Source organism: Oncorhynchus masou, chromosome 14, assembly GCF_036934945.1.
Source record: "Oncorhynchus masou masou isolate Uvic2021 chromosome 14, UVic_Omas_1.1, whole genome shotgun sequence".
In the NCBI taxonomy this organism is placed as follows: Eukaryota; Metazoa; Chordata; class Actinopteri; order Salmoniformes; family Salmonidae; genus Oncorhynchus; species Oncorhynchus masou.
The window spans coordinates 14,297,962-14,320,598 of record NC_088225.1 but is presented as its reverse complement, the minus strand read 5'-3'; the positions used below and the strand labels follow the sequence as shown (position 1 = coordinate 14,320,598).

The 22,637-nt window shown below is 43.0% G+C and overlaps 1 protein-coding gene across 1 annotated transcript in view; it reads right to left on the bottom strand.

Annotated features, from left to right (window-relative positions):
• Positions 1 to 7,211: 7,211 nt before the first annotated feature.
• The window catches only part of LOC135554332 (ubiquitin carboxyl-terminal hydrolase 43-like), a 98,105-nt gene continuing 82,679 nt past the window's right edge, over positions 7,212 to 22,637 (bottom strand). Inside the window, exons 9-15 of the mRNA XM_064986579.1 lie at positions 22,173 to 22,276; positions 19,187 to 19,264; positions 18,873 to 19,002; positions 14,742 to 15,108; positions 14,374 to 14,532; positions 11,775 to 11,945; positions 7,212 to 11,527 (exon numbers count right to left, since the gene is read on the bottom strand). Of these exons, the coding sequence (XP_064842651.1) occupies positions 10,392 to 11,527; positions 11,775 to 11,945; positions 14,374 to 14,532; positions 14,742 to 15,108; positions 18,873 to 19,002; positions 19,187 to 19,264; positions 22,173 to 22,276 (2,145 nt within the window). The 3' untranslated portion in view covers positions 7,212 to 10,391. The remainder of the gene's footprint in view (positions 11,528 to 11,774; positions 11,946 to 14,373; positions 14,533 to 14,741; positions 15,109 to 18,872; positions 19,003 to 19,186; positions 19,265 to 22,172; positions 22,277 to 22,637) is intronic.

Here is a 22,637-nt window from a genome sequence, read left to right as displayed (position 1 = left end):
ATAGTGTGTGTGAGCATGTTTAGTTTTTTAACCTTTATTTAACTAGGCAAGTCAGTTAAGAACAAATTCTTATTTACAATGACAGCCTAGGAACAGTGGGTTAACTGCCTCGTTCAGGCGCAGAACAACAGATTTTCACCTTATCAGCTCGGGGATTCGATCTTGCAACCATTATGTTACTGGCTCAACGCTCTAACCACTCGGCTCTAACCACTAGGCTACCTGCCATGTGTGTGTGTGTATATGTGTGTGTATATGTGTGTGTATATGTGCGTGTGTGCGTGTGTGCGTGTGTGTGTGTGTGAGGGAGAGAGAAAGAGAGAGATTCCTATTAGGATTGGACACTCTCTATCATGGCTGGCTAATAGCTGCCTCACATCACACACTACTTACTATGAATTCTCAGAAAAGAATTATGCCATGCAGTGATCAATGCTTTTGCCCTCCTTTTGGCCACAGAGAGAAAATGTTGCTAATTAAAGCTAATTTCCTCCAATTTTACACATTTTGCCATGGGGCTAAGAGAAAATGTTACAGTTTTAAAGCTAGTTCCCTGCAATTCTACACATTTTTCAATGGCTTATGACTTGTTCTTGTGCTATCTGAGTGACTCAAACATTATAACAAAATCAATGGGGACCCCATGCAATGCCATTTTTGTCATTTTAGATTCTCCCGAACTGTCTAGTTTTTATTTTGGTGAATATTAGTCCTCTAAGATGATCTTTTTTAAAACTATACATTTTGCCCTCAGAACAGCCTCAATTCTTTGGGGCATGGACTCTACTAGGTGTCGAAAGCATTCGATAGGGATGCTGGCCCATCTTGAATGCAATTTTTCCCACAGTTGTGTCAAGTTGGCTGGATGTCTTTTGGGTGGTGGACCATTCTTGATACACGCGGGAAACTGTTGAGAGTGAAAAACCCAGCATCGTTGCAGTTCTTGACACATACCAGTAAGCCTGGCACCTACTACCTGGCACCTACTACCTGGCACTTCAATCTTTTGTATTTCCCATTCACCCTCTGAATGGCACACATACACAATCCATGTCTCAATTGTCTCAAGGCTTAAACATGATTTTTTTTACCTGTCTCCTCCCTTTCATCTACACTGAGTGACATCAATAAGAGATCCTAGCTTTCACCTGGATTCATCTGGTCAATCTATGTCATGGAAAGAGCAGGTGTTCTTAATGTTTTGTATACTCATTGTATAGCTCCATTATCTTTTCTACATATTTATATCTGGTTTAAGTCGTTGAAGTTTACACTGAAAATGGTTTGCCCTCACAAACATTTTATAAAATAATTAAAAAGGCACTTTAATCAACTGAGTGCCTGGCCTATGACAGTATCAGGAGCCACTCATGGGAACTACTTTGAATATCTTGTTGTGTGTGATAATGTAGTCTTTGTGCCTGCAAGCAACAATTAAATCAAGTCAATGACTGCTATTGGAACTGGACAATGATGCTGAAACAATCCACATGAGCAGCATTCCATCTAAAATGCGCATGCTCTACTGCGTGTGCACTTCCTCCAGGACTGCTGTGCAGAAGAGTTCACCCCATTAGTTTGCACTATATAGATCAGCGTTTTTTTCTGTGATCAAATCAACATTATATCAGCCTCTTTTCAATGGAACAAACCAAAACAAATCTAGTTTTGTGTCACGACTTCTGCCGAAGTCGTTGCCTCTCCTTGTTCGGGCGGTGCTCGGCGGTCGACGTCACCGGTCTTCGAGCCATCATTGATCCATTTTTCATTTTCCATTGGTTTTGTCTTGTCTTCCCACACACCTGTTTTCAATCCCATTCATCTCTCCTCCCAGAGCGCTAAGAACCTTGGCGTGATCCTGGACAACACCCTGTCGTTCTCAACTAACATCAAGGCGGTGGCCCGTTCCTGTAGGTTTATGCTCTACAACATCCGCAGAGTACGACCCTGCCTCACACAGGAAGCGGCGCAGGTCCTAATCCAGGCACTTGTCATCTCCCGTCTGGATTACTGCAACTCGCTGTTGGCTGGGCTCCCTGCCTGTGCCATTAAACCCCTACAACTCATCCAGAACGCCGCAGCCCGTCTGGTGTTCAACCTTCCCAAGTTCTCTCACGTCACCCCGCTCCTCCGCTCTCTCCACTGGCTTCCAGTTGAAGCTCGCATCCGCTACAAGACCATGGTGCTTGCCTACGGAGCTGTGAGGGGAACGGCACCGCAGTACCTCCAGGCTCTGATCAGGCCCTACACCCAAACAAGGTGGTGATTGACTCCGCTGTCCTGGCGTCGTGAGGGAGTTTGTTCCACCATTGGGGGGCCAGAGCAGCGAACAGTTTTTTTTACGGAGCTGTGAGGGGAACGGCACCGCAGTACCTCCAGGCTCTGATCAGGCCCTACACCCAAACAAGGTGGTGATTGACTCCGCTGTCCTGGCGTCGTGAGGTAGTTTGTTCCACCATTGGGGGGCCAGAGCAGCGAACAGTTTTGACTGGGCTGAGCGGGAACTGTACTTCCTCAGTGGTAGGGAGGCAAGCAGGCCAGAGGGGGGCCAGAGCAGCGAACAGTTTTTTTTACGGAGCTGTGAGGGGAACGGCACCGCAGTACCTCCAGGCTCTGATCAGGCCCTACACCCAAACAAGGTGGTGATTGACTCCGCTGTCCTGGCGTCGTGAGGGAGTTTGTTCCACCATTGGGGGGCCAGAGCAGCGAACAGTTTTGACTGGGCTGAGCGGGAACTGTACTTCCTCAGTGGTAGGGAGGCAAGCAGGCCAGAGGTGGATGAACGCAGTGCCCTTGTTTGGGTGTAGGGCCTGATCAGAGCCTGGAGGTTCTTAAGTGACTTGCCTTGTTAAATAAAGATTAAGTAATTGGCATTTTGCTATGTAAATAACTGTGCTACAAAAAAAGTACTACACAAGTATGATATATTCAATATCTGAACATGCAAATGATCTAAATCAAAGCTTCACCCTCTGTAGTTATACTGAACAAAAATATGTGCCTCCCTACCACTGAGGAAGTACAGTTCCCGCTCAGCCCAGTCAAAACTGTTCGCTGCTCTGGCCCCCCAATGGTGGAACAAACTCCCTCACGACGCCAGGACAGCGGAGTCAATCACCACCTTCCGGAGACACCTGAAACCCCACCTCTTCAAGGAATACCTAGGATAGGATAAAGTAATCCTTCTCACCCCCCCCCCCCTTAAATGATTTAGATGCACTATTGTAAAGTGGCTGTTCCACTGATGTCAGAAGGTGAATTCACCAATTTGTAAGTCGCTCTGGATAAGAGCGTCTGCTAAATGACTTAAATGTAAATGTAATTAACTGTTGTGTATTTAACCCTCTGTTTCCCCTCACGTCTTTGTCAGAGATTGTTTATTGTCAGTGTTGTGTTTGTTGTATAGGTGCGCAACGGGTCCTCGTACCCATGTTTGTTTATATTCTGTTCTTATTAGTGTTATGGAGCATGTTACGAGGACATTCATTAAAAGACTCCATTTTACACTCCGTTTGACTCTCCTGCACCTGACTTCCCTGCCACCTATACACACGACTCTGACACTTTGTAAGATTGAGTCTTATCCCCACTAGCTGTCTTTCAATCACCAGGCAAGAGAATGAGCTTTTCAGATCAGTTCAGATCAGGGGCCTCATGTATAAACGTTGTGAATGTGCTTTTCAGATCAGTTCAGATCAAACGCTGCGTAGGCACTAAAGAAGGCGTACGCCTTGGGATTTATAAAAAACAAACTTGGAAAGTGTATCCCCTTTATCTGTCAAGTTGAAATCCAATACGTCGTGCATATAATATGAACAATTATGAAAGTATTTTTGCTAAGATATGAATGCGTTTTTAATTAGATATAAGAGATAACCTGCAGTCGTATATCCTTGCACAGTAAATAGCCATGCACCGAGTGAGGTCAGAGAGCGTGTCAGACTGATGGAATGTCCCCTTTGGCCAGAGTGCATAAAAGGATTGTGTAAAAAGCCATATTGTGTCAGTCCACTAGGGATCTTTGTCTCATGTAGTAAGTGTGTAGGTTTTTTCTGTGCTATTATTTAGTTAGCTAGTTTTTGGATAAATGTGTAAATAATTAAACCAATTTGTGTAGTAAGGAATCATTTTTGCAGATGCATGAGGTTACGATTGTTCAAAATTATGACTTGATAAGAGGTAATGATTAATAAGATGACTGTTTATTGCGTCCTGAGCGCCCTGGAGTAGGTTTTCATCAAGGATCTCACTGTACTTTGCTCTGTTTATCTTTCCCTCGATCCTGACAAGTCTCCCAGGATGCACCTGAGCTCAATTTTGAGTCTCATAGCAAAGGGTCTGAATACCTACAGTGGGGAGAACAAGTATTTGATACACAGCCGATTTTGTAGGTTTTCTCACCGTTCTTGTGATCATTTACAAAGCATGTAGAGGTCTGTAATTGTTATCATAGGTACACTTCAACTATGAGAGACGGAATCCAGAAAATCACATTGTATGATTTTTAAGTAATTAATTTGCATTTTATTGCATGACATAAGTATTTGATCACCTACCAACCAGTAAGAATTCCGGCTCTCACAGACCTGTTAGTTTTTCTTTAAGAAGCCCGCCTGTTGTCCACTCATTACCTGTATTAACTGCACCTGTTTGAACTCGTTACCTGTATAAAAGACACTTGTCCACAGCGGCATAGTGTGATTGAACAAAAGCGCATTCGCGATAAAAGAACAATCGTTGCACGAATGTGCCTAACCATAAACAAATTCCTTTCCTAAAATCAATACATGGAAGGATTACAAAAAAAACGGCATATTTAGTTAAAAAAATTAACTTGGGAAATTGTGTCACTTCTCTTGTGTTCATTGCACGCAGTGTCAGGGTATATGCAACAGTTTGGGCAGCCTGGCTCGTTGCAAACTAATTTGCCAGAATTGTACATAATTATGACATGACATTGAAGGTGCAATGTTACAGCAATATTTAGACTTAGGGTTGCCACCTGTTCGATAAAATATGGAACAGTTCCGTATTTCACTTAAAGAATAAACGTTTTGTTTTCGAAATGATACTTTCCGGATTTGACCATATTAATGACCAAAGGCTCGTATTTCTGTGTTTATTATGTTATAATTAAGTCTATGATTTGATATTTGATGGAGCAGTCTGACTGAGTGGTGGTAGGCAGCAGCAGGCTTGTAAGCGTTCATTCAAACTTTACTGGGTTTGTCAGCAGCTGTTAGCAATGCTTGAGGCACAGCGCTGTTTATGACTTCAAGCCTATCAACTCCTGAGATTAGGCTGGCAATACTAAAGTGCCTATTAGAACATCCAATAGTCAAAGGTATATGAAATACAAATGGTATAGAGAGAAATAGTCAACACGTCAAAATTCCTATAATAACTACAACCTAAAACTTCTTAACTGTTAATATTGAAGAACTGGGAATATTGAACCACCAGCTTTCATATGTTCTGAGCAAGGAACTTAAAACTTCTTAGGGCTAGGCGTCCCGTCAGTGGGACACCTGTCGAAAACTTCGCAATTCAAGTAAATAATCATACAAATTATGGATATTAAACATTTACAATTTACAATAGGCTTTACAGCGAAAGCATGCCATGCAATTGTTTGGGGACGGCGCCCCACATCAAAATATTTTTCAACCAGCACAGGCTTCGTAAAATAACAAATAGCAATTAAATATTTATTTACTTTTGAAAATCTTCCTCTGATTTGCAATCCCAAGGGTCCCAGCTACAATATGCATGGTCATTTTGTTAAATAAGATCCTCCTTTATATCCCGTAAAGTCTGTTTAATTGGCGCCATCGATTTGAGTAATCCACTCGCTCAACATGCAGAGAAAGGAATCCAAAAAGCTACCGCTAAACTTTGTTAAAACAAGTCAAAATCCTCAGGTAACCTAAAATGTATTTAAACTATAATATTTCATACGGAAAGAAATCCCTGTACCAAAACAAAAAAATTGTCCTCATTTGGGAAGAAACAAGCCTGAAACCTTGAACAAAGACTGTTGACATCTAGTGGAAGCCATAAGAATTGCAATCTGGGAGCTGGAATTGCATAGGAACCATAGCTTTCTATTGAAAGAGCATGGGCTCTCCAACAAAAAAAATTCAGGTTGATTTTTCTTTGGATTTTCTCCTACCATATCAATTGTGTTATAGTCTCATACATTATTTTAACATTTCTACAAACTTCAAAGTGTTTTTGTATCCAATGGTACTAATTTTATGCATATCCTGGCTTCTGGGCCTGAGTAACAGGCAGTTTACTTTGGGCACGTCAGTCAGACAGGAAGTGGAGAAAAATAGACCTGTTAGCTTTTTTTACATGGCACATATTGCACTTTTACTTTCTTCTCCAACACTGTGTTTTTGCATTATTTAAACCAAATTGAGCATGTTTCATGATTTATTTGAGACTAAATAGATTTTATTTATGTATTATATTGAGTTAAAATAAAAGTGTTAATTGTTCATTCAGTAGTGTTATAATTGTCATTATTACAAATATATATATACCGATTATTTGAGGACCAAAAAAAGCCGCTTTCGGCCTCAAATAATCGGTATCGGTGTTGAAAAATCATAATTATAACCTCTAATTTAAATGACTTTCTTTCATTGATCCCTAATATTCTGAACCGTTCTCTCCACATATTCTAGTGAGTCTGTAGAGAAAACTCAAATTAAAGGTACACCCAATTTAAAGGGATGGCTTTAGATAAATGTACTGAAAACCCGATTGAATGAAAACTCCACAAGGAATTCTGTAAGCCATGCCTGTAAAGCCTGTTACACACCTGCATAAGTTAAGTCTGAATACCAACTACTGAGAAGTGAGAAGGAAAGGTGTGTGTAGGAAAGGCATACATTTCCCTAAGAGCACAGCTCACATGGCAAGATAACTATTTGGAATGTGCTCTCCCAATATCAACAAAACATGTATGACACACTGGATGATGAATTTAAGAAAAATGTGGAATACAATTTTTTCTCCACAATAGATCAACTTTTGTTAATCAGTTGTTCTCTACACCTTGGTTTTGTAAGTTAAGCTGGTATGATGTGGTATGGAAATGAGCAGAACCTGAGGCAGTTTAAAGTCCAAGTTAGACAGATACAATGACACATGCAATTGAATATCTCTTGGTTTGTATTATGATATAATAAAGAGAGTAGTAGTGAGAAAAGCTGTGTTTAATTTGCAATTCAAATAAATTCCAGTATGGTAATAAGCAGGTATTAGAGGCAGATACAATATATATGTTAAGTCCACTTGTGCTTTATCCTGACGTTGCTTACATTATCTGATTTTATCATCTGGAGCCTTCATTTACATAATTACAAATCAGGTATAAAATGTAGACTTTTACAAAAGTTGCATATAAAATATACTCAACCCATGCCTTCCCAAGGAAAGTATCCTTTATTTAGGGTCATTTCCAAAACAAGTGTTAAATAAGGTTGCAGAAACCAAATTGATGAGAACAAGCGAATAAAAAATAAAGGCATAACATTTGAGCTAGTGTCATCGGACAATGTTGATGGTGTCGTGTCATCAGACAATGTTGATGGTGTAGTGTCATCAACCAATTTGTCAAGATGGTTGATGGTGTAGTGTCATCAACCAATTTGTCATGATGGTTGACGGTGTAGTGTCATCAACCAATTTGTCATGATGGTTGATGGTGTAGTGTCATCAAGATGGTTGATGGTGTAGTGTCATCAACCAATTTGTCATGATGGTTGATGGTGTAGTGTCATCAACCAATTTGTCATGATGGTTGATGGTCTAGTGTCATCAACCAATTTGTCAAGATGGTTGATGGTGTAGTGTCATCAACCAATTTGTCATAATGGTTGACGGTGTAGTGTCATCAACCAATTTGTCATGATGGTTGATGGTGTAGTGTCATCAACCAATTTGTCATGATGGTTGATGGTGTAGTGTCATCAACCAATTAGTCAAGATGGTTGATGATGTAGTGTCATCAAGATGGTTGATAGTGTAGTGTCATCAACCAATTTGTCAAGATGGTTGATGGTGTAGTGTCATCAAGATGGTTGATGGTGTAGTGTCATCAACCAATTTGTCATGATGGTTGATGGTGTAGTGTCATCAACCAATTAGTCAAGATGGTTGATGATGTAGTGTCATCAAGATGGTTGATGGTGTAGTGTCATCAACCAATTTGTCAAGATGGTTGATGGTGTAGTGTCATCAACCAATTTGTCATGATGTTGATGGTGTAGCGTCATCAACCAATTAGTCACGATGGTTAATGGTGTAGTGTCATCAAGATGGTTGATGGTGTAGTGTCATCAACCAATCCCTATTAGAAGAAGTTATGATGATGCATATGGGGCATCCCATATGGTCCAGTATATTGCATAGCTACTACTGTATGTCTGCTAACACAATCATACAATATATGTCCTACACATTAACATTATAGTTTAGGAGAATAGTAAATGATTGTATCATTTCATTGGGTTTAAATTTGAGATAATTTCAGATACATGAAGTCAACTCAGTTGACGGCCAGTTGATGGCCTATGCTTCTCATGGGGCGATGGGCCTAAGTAATTAAGTAACTCAGAAATCTAATAGATAAAAACATTTACTCTAATAGTGTTTTTCCCTTTACAGAAGCACTGTATGCCATTGTGTTGGTATTATCTGTATTACTACTACATATGTTCATATACAGTTGATGTAAGCTCAAACACATATGCTCTATACCCTCCTAACATCAAACACACATCATACATTTCCATCCATGGTTGCTGGGAAATATGCACGGATTAGAACATACACAGAATGTGCATATATCTGAATTGGCATGTACCCTATGGCTGACAATTAAAATGCATTACAGCACTCTATAGGAAAAGTTACTCAATGATCTTCATTTAATGTAATAGATCGTCATGTACTGTATATTGGGAACCTTAGGCAAGAGATGTTTTGGGTTGAAAATGAATGAAAATCAAGACATCCCTGCCCCTCTGCAGAGTACATCAGACAGCAGCACCTTCACAGTTGGTATCTTTAAGGGAGTTTGCCATGGCAACAGGGGAGCAGGTTTAATCCCCCCCTGGTGAGTTATTGTGAAACATAGGCAGTAACTTTCTCTGGAGCTCAGCAGTGGGGAGATACAGGGAGTGACATTAAAAGCCTTGAAATGGGCTGTCAGTCTGTCCCTGCTGCTCTATAAGGGGCTGACCTAAACCACTGGTGTGAGGAGATTCCACAACAGTTCACCATCACATAATAGCACCCATCTAAGTTCACACAAGTCAATGTACTCTTTCTGATGATTTTTCCCCATTTAGATTAAAATAGGAAGTCCAAGATACTGTCTGGTATTCTTGTATGCTCCACAATGCATCTTCAACTAGATTATCTAGAATGTTCTGATTGACACAAACTTTGGTTCAAGATACATTAAATCTATTGTTGAGTATACAAGACCATCACTGTGCTGGAGTACATGGTGTGCCAACTACCCTCTTTTCAACCCAGTATTTCAATCATGTTAGTTACGAACATAAATCGGCATTTCATTCCTCTACCCTTACTTCTCCTCCAATCAAACGCCGTTGTTACAGTACGGTAGTCAGTAACAGGTGTGTAACAACCAGGTTATTACAGTACTTGTTTCTTTCAGTTGCCAGTTGCCACTGACAGAAGATGGTACATGATGAATATTAGTAATAACATAAGTGTATGAGGTCCCAGCAAACAGTTTGCGGTGGAAGCACAGACAGACAATCATTTAATTGAATCCTTTCGTGCAGGATATTCCTCCATGGCTACATCAATAGAAAATCAAGGACAGCATACAACCAAGAAAGATGCTTGACATGTTTGTGGAATAAATATGATCACAATGCAGCAGGGTTACCTCTCCATTGTACACAGACTGCATAGATTCATTTACACACAAAGACAATACGTCAATAAACATCAGTGTTAACAGAGGGTACATGATGCCCTTCAGAAACAACAGCTCTGGTGACCGTCTGGGTGTGATGTGTGTCAATCAATAGCGTGGTTCCAGTGTTCAACAAACAATCATTCTGAACTGTCACAGAGGCACTTACATTAAACAGAAGACTATGACAGACAGTTAACTATTACACACTGCATTACTGTTGGCAAAGCCTCCCCTAAGAACCTGTCTTATAGTAATACCGTTAGTATTCCTCTGCTATAGCAGTGGTGGCCAGACTGCTCAGCTCATCCTAACATGCTAACCCTGACAGTAGCATTGGCACAAACTCTAAATAAAGAGACACACACACCAGATAACTATACTGCTGTGGCAGCAGCCAGTTAGCCTAGCGGTGCGGAGGGAGTCAGAAGCAGGACTCGGGGACGGGTCTCTGCTGCCTGCCCAGGGAGGTGGTGCTGTAGCGTGCCCGCTGCAGGGTGGCATAGCTGGGCTTGTCTGTGGCCAGGCTGCTGCGGGGGGCCGGGGGAGCTACCTGCCCGTTCCTCTGCAGAGAGGAACACCTGCGCAGGGTCAAGTCCAGTTTGGTCTGGATGTTACTGGAGCTGTGGGCACGCTTGATGTCAGCAGCAGAGCTGTGACTCCCTGCCCTCCCGTTGACATACTGCCCTTTGCTGTGACGGCAGTCACTTCTAGGGGCGCCGTTGGCCCTCTTTTCCTCCAGCGCTACACCGTTCAGGGTCCCATTGGAGAGGGAGAGTTTAGACGAACTACCGTTTGCTACCTTGCTGGTTCGTCCGTGGCCATTGGCCCGAACTTCCTCCCCCTTGCTAGGTGTACTCTGAGCATCTTTCTTCAGGAAGCCTGATTTGAAAAAGGACAAGAGGCTGTCGTGGCTCCTTACCTCCTGACCCCTCATCCCCTTCCTCTCCTCAGGCTGTAGACCAGCCTGCAGCACCCCTACCCTGGAGGTCAGCCCTGCTTGGGCCTTGGGTCTCTTCAGTGTGGAGTCCCTACTTGGGGGGGCACTGTGGCTGATGTGGACCCCATCAGTAGAGCCTCTATGGGGGTGAGGGTCCAGGGTCCTGCCCTGGTCCTGCCTGAACCTCTTGGAGGACCTCCGGCCAAGTGAGCTGTCATCCCTGACTTTAGTGGTAATACTGAGCCCCAGGCTGGAGCTCCTCTCTACGGCAGGCTTGCTCTGGCCCTCTGGTACTCTTGGGGAGTCGCATGCCTCAGAGTTGGACCTGTCCATGCAGCTCAGGCTGCTCCCACTGGGGGAGCTGCCCAGGTCCCTGTGCCCGCCCTGGGGCGGGGTGGCCACTAGGGTGATGATGGGGTCCTTGGTGCACCGCGGCCTGCGCCCTGACTCCAGGTACTCCACCAGCTCCCCTCGCCTGGGGGCGGAGGGTTTGGGGCGGTCCTTGGAACCAAAGGACCAGCGCAGGGGCAGCACTTTGCTCAGGGTGTCCTTAGTGGGTGACCTCATGCTCACGCTCCTGCCCTGAGTGCCTCGGACAAATAGCTTATTCTCAAACCCATCTGGACCCAGAAGAAAAACAAACACAGTTAGGATTCTTCCTCATATTCCTCCTCTTTTATAATGGTTCATTGATCGACTTATCTACATAATCATATACTTTTTAATGATGTAATGAAATCCCTATACACAGAGATAATTCTCTTTGATTAACAACCACAACTTCAGACTAATCAGACACAGCGAGCCATAGTGGTTTTATTTATTTAGAGACATACTGGGAAAATGGTGTCCCAATGGGCTACTCACCTGTCTCTGTTTTAAGAGGCTCGTCCTCGAACACAGGGAGCTCTGGGGATTCGGGGGTTGGTGTGGGGCCAGGAGGGCCAGAGGTGGACCCCCCAGAGAACAGGCTGCCCCTCTTACTGTCCCGCGTCAGACGGATCAGCCAGTGGTCTGATGTGGAGGAGCTGGTGGAGCCTGTAGAAGTAGAAGTTATAGAGAGCTAAGTGCCATCTACTGGACTCTCAACACAGCTAATACATACAAACCTGTCTCTTTTTCCTAGAGGGGGACAGTAGGCGAAACATTTCGGAAGAGTTTGCGCATATATTACGACAACATTTTGTTAGTTGATGTTAGTTTGGTATCTGAAGTCTATGCCCCTTTGTCGGTGATTGGTCAACAGTAGGGATTCTTCAATAAACTTTTCATTGTGAAATACTGCACCAAACATCTTAGTTACAGTGCCTTGCGAAAGTATTCGGCCCACTTGAACTTAGCGACCTTTTGCCACATTTCAGGCTTCAAACATAAAGATATAAAACTGTATTTTTTGTGAAGAATCAACAACAAGTGGGACACAATCATGAAGTGGAACGACATTTATTGGATATTTCAAACTTTTTTAACAAATCAAAAACTGAAAAATTGGGCGTGCAAAATTATTCAGCCCCCTTAAGTTAATACTTTGTAGCGCCACCTTTTGCTGCGATTACAGCTGTAAGTCGCTTGGGGTATGTCTCTATCAGTTTTGCACATCGAGAGACTGAAATTTTTTCCCATTCCTCCTTGCAAAACAGCTCGAGCTCAGTGAGGTTGGATGGAGAGCATTTGTGAACAGCAGTTTTCAGTTCTTTCCACAGATTCTCGATTGGATTCAGGTCTGGACTTTGACTTGGCCATTCTAACACCTGGATATGTTTATTTTTAACTATTCCATTGTAGATTTTGCTTTATGTTTTGGATCATTGTCTTGTTGGAAGACAAATCTCCGTCCCAGTCTCAGGTCTTTTGCAGATTCCATCAGGTTTTCTTCCAGAATGGTCCTGTATTTGGCTCCATCCATCTTCCCATCAATTTTAACCATCTTCCCTGTCCCTGCTGAAGAAACGCAGGCCCAAACCATGATGCTGCCACCACCATGTTTGACAGTGGAGATGGTGTGTTCAGGGTGATGAGCTGTGTTGCTTTTACGCCAAACATAACGTTTTGCATTGTTGCCAAAAAGTTCAATTTTGGTTTCATCTGACCAGAGCACCTTCTTCCACATGTTTGGTGTGTCTCCCAGGGGGCTTTTGGCAAACTTTAAACGACACTTTTTATGGATATCTTTAAGAAAAGGCTTTCTTCTTGCCACTCTTCCATAAAGGCCAGATTTGTGCAATATACGACTGATTGTTGTCCTATGGACAGAGTCTCCCACCTCAGCTGTAGATCTCTGCAGTTCATCCAGAGTGATCATGGGCCTCTTGGCTGCATCTCTGATCAGTCTTCTCCTTGTATGAGCTGAAAGTTTAGAGGGACGGCCAGGTCTTGGTAGATTTGCAGTGGTCTGATACTCCTTCCATTTCAATATTATCGCTTGCACAGTGCTCCTTGGGATGTTTAAAGCTTGGGAAATCTTTTTGTATCCAAATCCGGCTTTAAACTTCTTCACAACAGTATCTCGGACCTGCCTGGTGTGTTCCTTGTTCTTCATGATGCTCTCTGCGCTTTTAACAGACCTCTGAGACTATCACAGTGCAGGTGCATTTATACGGAGACTTGATTACACACAGGTGGATTGTATTTATCATCATTAGTCATTTAGCTCAACATTGGATCATTCAGAGATCCTCACTGAACTTCTGGAGAGAGTTTGCTGCACTGAAAGTAAAGGGGCTGAATAATTTTGCACGCCAAATTTTTCAGTTTTTGATTTGTTAAAAAAGTTTGAAATATCCAATAAATGTTGTTCCACTTCATGATTGTGTCCCACTTGTTGTTGATTCTTCACAAAAAAAATCTTCATGTTTGAAGCCTGAAATGTGGCAAAAGGTCGCAAAGTTCAAAGGGGCCGAATACTTTCGCAAGGCACTGTATATGTAAAAAATGCACGACTAAGATCAAAAACATCTAAATGAATGACAGATTTCTTGAGTTATCTTAGATTAATTTGGACTATTTTGAGGAAGTGTATACTGGCTATGGCGTCACAAGAGGGACAAACAGTACTATTGAAGCTTTTTTAAGCTTTTTAAGGGAGTACACGTTCACTTTGCCTATCCGAGTTCTGCTAGGAGCAAACCAAACCTAGTATGCAGATGCCTTCACTGTACCTCCATCCTACGATGGACAAGGTCATTACACACTGCCAATCATATACTCTTTTGATTTCAACATTAATGCTTTAAATTCAAAAAATGTCTGGATGCTGTCAGTGTAGTGCCATTCATTATTGGGCGACGAAAGCCATCATTTCACCAATAATGGATATCAGAAGCCTTATTTCCATTACATGGACTTACTAAAGGTCAGTATTCGTTCAGAACCAATTGGTATATATCATCTATTGAAATGACACAATAGAACTGCAGGACATATTGCAGACCGTGGCTTAATTGAAGGACTTGTCAACAAGGCTCACCACTGAGAGAGGAGCTGGCTGACCATGGAGGGATGGTGTTGCGTCTCTGGTAGAAGAGGATGTAGGCTCCCCGTGTGCACACCTCCGCCTCTGTGACTGGCTCTGCACTGCTGTCATCATACCCATACCACTGGGCGTCCAATGAGTTCCTGCAGAACGCTGCACAGAGACACAGACAACGGTACTTACATACAGACTGAAGAAACCACCACCATATCTTTATCTTTATCATCTTCATCAAACACATTTTTGGACTGGATCTCACTTCAAGACACCTTGCTGATTAAGACCACTTTCAATGAGATTGATATTTCATAGAACATTTACAGGATGTGAACATGACAGCCAGACAGTCCCTCCATACAAACCTGTGTAATGTCCCCCGTGCATGCCTCCGTGGTGGTTACACACGGCATAGAGGTCATATAGGAAGTCTGGAGGGGCCACGTCGGGTGGGCAGGGCTGTTTCCAGGCCGGGTGCCGGGGGCCGGGGAGCAGAGGACCGTGGGGGGGCAGCCGGGTGCTCTGACTCCTCTTCACCACATGGGGCGCCATGTCTAGGCCGTCTAGGGGGAAGCGCACCAGCGTGGCCAGCTTGTTGCGGCGCTCGCCCACCTGCCGGAAGCGCTTGAGGTGGAGGATGAGGATGTCAGGCAGCGTCCACAGGCTCATTTTCACCATGCCCTGTTGCAGCTGCTTACAGTGGGGACATTTCCATGCATCGTCCGGAGCCAGCTGGCAGAAAGAGAGAGAGAGAGAGAGAGAGAGAGAGAGAGAGAGAGAGAGAGAGAGAGAGAGAGAGAGAGAGAGAGAGAGAGAGAGAGAGAGAAACAGAGGGAGGGCGAGAGAGGGAGAGTATTCATTCATGTAAAAAAAAATAAGAAAGACATCTTGTCCCTCAATCAACCCACTGAAATCATTTCTTAACACTCTCTAAAGGTGCTACATTGGGTTGTTTTACGTTTCTGTATTGTAATTTCAGAAAATGTCCATAATATATCTGCCGCTAATTGTGGAATGATAATATTTCACAGTATTACTTACCCGCCAGTGTTGTGATTGGCTGTGTGCTTTTCCTATTGATTTCTCCTGCCGGAGCGGCAGTGTTCTGACTTTATGGCTGTGTTATTTAGTGAAAATCGCTCATTCCTGGTTGCAAAAATTATACATTGTTCGCTCAATTTCAGTTTATGTGAGAAAGCAAGCACTGAATAGTGTAGGGAATCATTGTACCATCTAAATCGCTATGAAATATATTTTCAATAAGCAAAAATATTGTTTTTCCAGCAGTTTGAAGCTGGTGGACAATGTTTTTGACATGAAACCTGGTCTGATACAGGTCGCGGTGGTCTTCAGTGATAGCTCTGTGCATGAGACCGTGTCTGTTTCATCAAAACAGTATGTGAAGCCGAATTTTTCAGTCACTTTCACAACCTGTTGCTGGGGCGACCGCCTCCGGCACTCTAATCCCTCTGATTAGTGTGCATGAAGAAGAGTGGAAGAAGGAGATGGAGGCAGCTGTATCCAATAATCTTCATGTTCAGTTGAGGATACTAATCTGGTCACAAATGGAGCTCAAGAAAGCCTAGTCATTTGCCTCATGAATGGCAATGGGAAATGATTCACTCCTATCAGAAACAGACATAGGACTCAAACAATGCTCAGGAAGAAACTAAGAGAAGGCTCTTGAGGAGGACATGTTCTGGATATCTATCACACATGTCAACTTTATAAGCGTATTACATAAACCAAATTACAGGCTTTGAAATTCACGTACACCTCTATTACCTAACTAACATGGTCCAAGCACACCAAGACAGTCGTGAAGAGGGCACGACAAAACCTATCCCCCTCAGGAAATTGAAAAAATTTGGCATTGGTTCTCAGATCCTCAAAAGGTTCTACAGCTGCACCATCGAGAGCATCCTGACGGGTTGCATCACTGCATGGTATATCAACTGCTCGGCCTCCGACCGCAAGGCACTACAGAGGGTAGCGCATACGGCCCAGTACATCACCGGGGCCAAGCTTCCTGCCATCCAGGACGTCTATACCAGGCGGTGACAGAGGAAGGCCCTAAAAAGCCACCCTAGTCATACACTGTTCTCTCTGCTACCGCACGGCAAGCGATACCGGAGCTCCAAGTCTAGGTCCAAGAGGCTTCTAAACACCTTCTAGCCCCAGGCCATAAGACTCCTGAACATCTAATCAAATGGCAACCCAGACTATTTGCATTGCCTCTTTTACACTGCTGCTATTCTCTGTTAATATCTATGCATAGTCACTTTAATAACTCTACCTACATGTACATATTACCTCAACTAACCGGTGCCCCCTGCACATCGACTCTGTACCTGTCACGCCCTGATCTGTTTCACCTGTCCTTGTGCTTGTCTCCACCCCCTCCAGGTGTCGCCGACCTTACACTTATCCTCTGGGTATTTATACCTGTGTTTTCTGTCTGTCTGTGCCAGTTGGTCTTGTTTGTCAAGCTTACCAGCGTTTGTTCCTGTCAGCGCCTGTCTTTTCCTAGCCACTCTTTTTCCTCCTGGTTTTTGACCCTTGCCTGTCCTGACCCTGTACCCGCCCGCCTGTACCTTTGCTCCTACTCTGGATTATCGACCTCTGCCTGCCTTGACACAGTCTGCACTTGGGTCTTACCTTGATACCTGATAGTACCTGTACCACCTGTATATAGCCTTGCTATTGTTATTTTACTGCTGCTCTTTAATTATTTCTTACTATTATTTCTTACTTTTTAAAAGTATTTTTCTTAAAACTGCATGGTTGGTTAAGGGCTTGTAAGTAAGCATTTAACTGTAAGGTCTACACCTGTTGTATTCGGCGCATGTGACAAACAACATTTGATCTGATTTGGATATTCAGAACGTTCCCTGAAACAACCTCTTCATATAAAGAGGTGTGGAGGGGCATAGCGATGGGGCATGACTGTCAACAATATATTGTGGTACAGTATAACTGGGAGCAGGAAGATCAATCAAGCATTTGAAGGGAAAGACATATTCTGATTCATAAGTCGTTTAGACACCGATCTGGGTGTAGGTACAGTTAAGCGAGAGCATACAGTTCCCAGCAGAAACACAGTCCATTCACAGCTCCACGGACGGGAAAATAAGAGCCCAATTGGCAAGATTAATTCCACCTCAGGTCATCTTGATTGATTCGACTGAAGGCAGATTTTGTTCTTGGCATCATGCCACAGCATTCACATCGTTTGATGTTACTGTTGACGTTGCATCTTATAATACTGGGGCGGTCTGTAAGAAGCATTATGGATTTCATAATGATGTCCTTAAAGGGATTGTTCACCCACATAACAAATGTGCATCTTATTTTTAAGGTAGCATACGATTAATGAATTAGCAATTTGGATGAATTTCCCTGAAAGGACTGTTTCAAACTAGAGGCAGTCTCCCCTATAAACAAAAATACAGTATATAATGAAAATCACAGGTAGGAAGGATTTCCTTGCTCTTCGTCAGTCATTCAGTCAGTAAGTTCGGTACATAAGGTTCTATGACACATGTCAAACTCATTCCACGGAGGACCGAGTGTCTGCGGGTTTACGCTGCTCCCTTGGTGTTACGGATACAAGTATCCTGTGTGTGTGTTTCTTTTCTCTCCTCCTCCCCTCACAGGTGAAAATCATCACTCCCCAATCAGTCAACAATCAATCATCAATCAGAAGACACACCTCCCCCTGTTTCCTACCCAATCACAGTTCCTTTCCCTTGGTTTAAAAACCCTGTCAGTTGTTTGCTCTAGAGCTCAATCGCTCTGTAAATTACATAAGTCATAAGTTTCTCTGTTTCACTCTCGCTTTGTGTATTAACCTCTCTTGTTTGCGCACCTCCATAGCACTTTGTCATCACCTGTGAGTATTGTTTTTGGTTATGGTGTTTGTTTGTTTGCGGGTGGGAAAAGGGGGAACCAAGACAAGTCGCCCATGGGCATACACTACCTGTAGGTAGACTTTGTTAAATACACTAGTTAGAACTGGGTGGACCACCCACTGTATTTTTGGTTAGTTAGTTAGCTGTTAAAGTAGGCTAGTCTAGCTCAGGGGTGTTTTTGAATACTTATTGTTTCTTTCCTTGGGTCCAGCTCAGCCCCTTTTCCTGCTCCCCCCCCCCCCCCCCCATTACCGTGTGTTTATTAATAAACCCTGAGTTTGACGGTAGATTTCAGTTGTCATAGTTATTTTGTTCTCACTTTTACTTTGTCACTATTCGAGTTTGTATGAGTTATGTTACGGGTCTCATTACCCCCCCCCCCCCTTGATTTTATGAATTAAGGTCACTAATTAGTAAGGGACTTAACTCACTTGGTTGTCTAGGGCTTAATTTGAAAGGAAAAAACAAAAACCAGCAGACACAAGGCCCTCCGTGGAATGAATTTGACACCCCTGTAAACTATAGTGAGACGACAGATTGTACTCAGCAGTGGTTGTTGTCTGACCGTAGGAGGAGATAATGTACCTGTTCCTCTTTAGTGTAGAGCTGAAAGCACTCGTCCAGGGTACAACTGTGCTGCTGGACGTGCTGCTGATGCTGGCCTCTCACACTCTCAGCATCCTTCACCACCTCCTCCTGGATGTTCCCAAACAGGCTGCAGGAGACCGACCAGACAGACAGACAGACAGTTGGGAACATGCACAGAGAGAGAAAGAGGCTGCCAGGCTTTAATAAAATAAGTGTATAATGTGCAACAGCATATATACTGTTTATGATTACAGTTGGTCTACAATAATTCAGGGCTAGAAAGTTTTAGACTGCCACTGAGATTGACTGACCAGTCTTTGATTCTGTGTTCCCACTCGATGATGAGCTTCACATGGGGCGGTCCTCCTGAGCCACAGAGATTAAGAGCTCTGGGAACAAAAGGGTCAAACGTCATCAGATTAGCAAGGTAAAACCTCATAATCCCCTACTGTCCATCTATTATTCAGGTGGTATGTACATTTTGTTATGGTGCTTTTCCATTGAGTCTTACCCTCCTCACCAGTGGGCCACCAGTGTTTTGTTAATGTAGGCCAGTGTTTCCCAAACTAGGGGTTGCAACCCCATGTGGGGTCTCCAGATTTGAAGATGGGATCACAAGAGAAACTCTTGGGGAAAAAATCCTGCTTGGTTCATAGAACTGGGGTTATGTCAATAACCTCCGGTAGCCGCTAGATGTGGTTGTAATAAACAGACAGGTTTCTGTTTTCTTCCTACAAATGTGGCTCTATCCTTTGAACAGTCTAAGATATATATAAAATATTATGACCCCTTCACATGTGTCACATGTGTCTGTTTCCCTCTACAATGCCCACAAGCCTTATTAGAACATAGTGGACAAGATCAGGCACTAAATCAGGGGAAAAGAACATCATCAATGACTGTTATTTTCTGTACAGAAGATCATAGAAAATGATTACTGTCACAAGTATTATCAGACTGATTTGTAATAGATTGTCATAGCCCCAATTAAATAAGTAAATATTGGCCGTTGATTTCATCACTTTTCTTTTTACATGGTGGGGTCACAAATGTTAATATCAAAATAGGGTCGCGGGGCAAACCAGTTTGGGGACCTCTGATGTAAACTCTAGCGTTGTTGTGATCCATTAGGAGTGTGGCACTAAAGGCTTATTTGTGAGCAGAATCATCAAGCTCTGCATCATCAAAGAATAATGTTGTTTTGCGAGAAGGTGTTAAAGTTCAGAATTAGCCATCATGTAAATACCAGCTGAAAAGTACCCAGGGCTTTGCCATGGATCCAAGTCAGAGCAGAGCCATGACCTCGTGAGACATAGGAGCCAGCCCACATAGATGGAAACAGAAAAGTCCGTTGTGCAGCAGCATGTATTTATAGACTCTGTACAGCCACTAGGTGTCAGCAGGACCTTACAATTAAACATCCACCACACTGGGATTCAAAAAAAAGGAGCAGATAGTGCTTTCAGAAGTGTGTTTTCAGAGGCTGAATAAACAGAATATCCACAAACTATTCACACAGCAACATATGTTTAAAGCCCAATCGATGGTAAGAAAGTAGGTGAAGACAAAAGGAATGCCCGCAACTCTGGTATGCTCCCATGGTGATTTAATCAGACGCACAATAAAGACGACCTTTTGATCCGTGTTGGATCTTCGGCAGGTCAAGAAAGTAGTTAAACATGAGCTTTTCATTCAGAGTCTGTATTAACGCTACTGTAGGCCCCTTGAATCACTGACAGCATTGGATATCATCATGTTGAGGTCCTTTCCTAAAGCATATTATGAATCAGATTGATTTAATGTAAAAGTCAAGTTTTATGTGCTATACCAAACCCTAACAGCTAAAACAATGCATGAGGCTATTCTTGGTGTGATAGAGCCCCACCAGAAACCCAGCTCCACTAATCGGGTCAGTTATAAATAGGAAATAAATGGTAGGTGGGATTTTTGACAGATTAATTGGGGATTTTCCTTAATGCTAGTTATTCATGAGTAGTAGAAGAGGTGGAATGGGGACAATACAGAGAAACAATTTATTTTTCAGTCTCTACTACAATGGAGCGTGTTTTCTTGACTCAAAACGTCTGTGACAGTTGTGCTTTTATAATGGCCTCGAGAGATCCATCCAGTCTCAAAAGGACTCAATTATACAGTATTTGAATTCAGAAATATCTCTCAGAGCAGCTGGCAAGATTGTCTACAGTTTTCTTGGCAGAGAGTAGAATAGTAAGTTCACTATCACAATGTCTATGACTGTATAAATCTTGTGCTCGCTCTGGGGGTCCTTCAGGTAAACTACATTATATTCTGGGCTGAGAGTCAATCAAAGCCAGCTGAACTCTTCAAGCGAACACTTCAAACAGAATTTCATTACACAGTGATCTTCATGGCTACGGGGTGCCTCTCAGTATGAGCCCTGGAGATTTCAGATCTGTAGAGACAGTACATGTATCTCTCCACAGGCTATAGCTGCTTTCATTTACCACCATCACAGCCTCTATTATGACTCTACACAGCCCTGCCCGTGATGAAGGCTGGCTATGGGCACCCACAAAATAGCAACAGGATAAATGCATCTATACTGGTCAAAGGAGCGAAGTGGGATAGCAGACAAACTATATGCTGGAAGAAGAATGTTCCTTCCTATCATTTTATTTTCCAAAGTAAGGGAAAGCTATTGATTGAAATGCTAAATGTTTTTACTGATGGTGTTGTTGAAGGTAAAAAAAAAAGAATCACATAAACCTTTTAGGGGCACTGGTGCAGCAATATTACTGAAATATCAATACATGAATGGGTCTTGTAGCACCATCATCAAATAAGTGTTCTGAATACTGTGCACACATGCACTTTCAAATCACCACGCCCCCAGCAACCATTCAAATGGACGAATGGACATTTCTAAGCAACTTGAGGAGTTCTGCCTTAATAAAGCACCCTTTAAAATAGCAATTAGCTTCCACAGAATGTAAACCATTAGGTACCCTCTCCTGAAAAGGAACCTTACAATATGGCTGCATATTTCACTGCTGTAAAAGGGAATTACATAATCCACAACACAGTATGAACTGCCTCTCAGTAAAGAACTGCCCATACTAAATGTAGAGGGAAGAAACTGTGTTTTGACACGTTACTCTTGAAATGCTTGGAAGACTTGCTTGAACACCTCTACTGCTTCACTTTAGCTTGATGAAGAGCCTGTTCGCGGCCTTACCTTCTCATATCACTACCTAACTGTCTGACACGCAGACGCTTAGCTAGCTACAGTATGTGGCCTGCAGAGGCTGTCTGTCTCACCTGTTCACTGCTGGGTGGTAGAGCGGCCGTCCATCCTGGGGGGAGAGGTAGCTGTAGGACGTTGATCCTGCCACCACACGGATTTTAAACAGCACTCTGGCATTCTGCAAGACGACCACAGGTGAAAAATGATGATTATTGAATGAATCAATATTGGCATTGCCACTGGAGTTAGGAGCAGGGACTAGAGTAATGTACAACTATGAGTGTACAGTATAATCAGGGATCCCACTGGTCTTGGTGGACTTGCATATGGTGATGGATAGCACAGTTCTTTGAATCCTAATTTGATGAATGCAATACCCTCTAAAATCCTGTCTGCACAGGACAGATCAAGGTTTGTAGTCAGTAAAATGTGCCCTATCATCTGATGTGGAGGTTGAATAATGATTTGTAAAGGCAACATCCCCCAGCAATAATATTCTTCGAATTGGCACTGTTTGTTACGGTCAAAACCGCACGGCA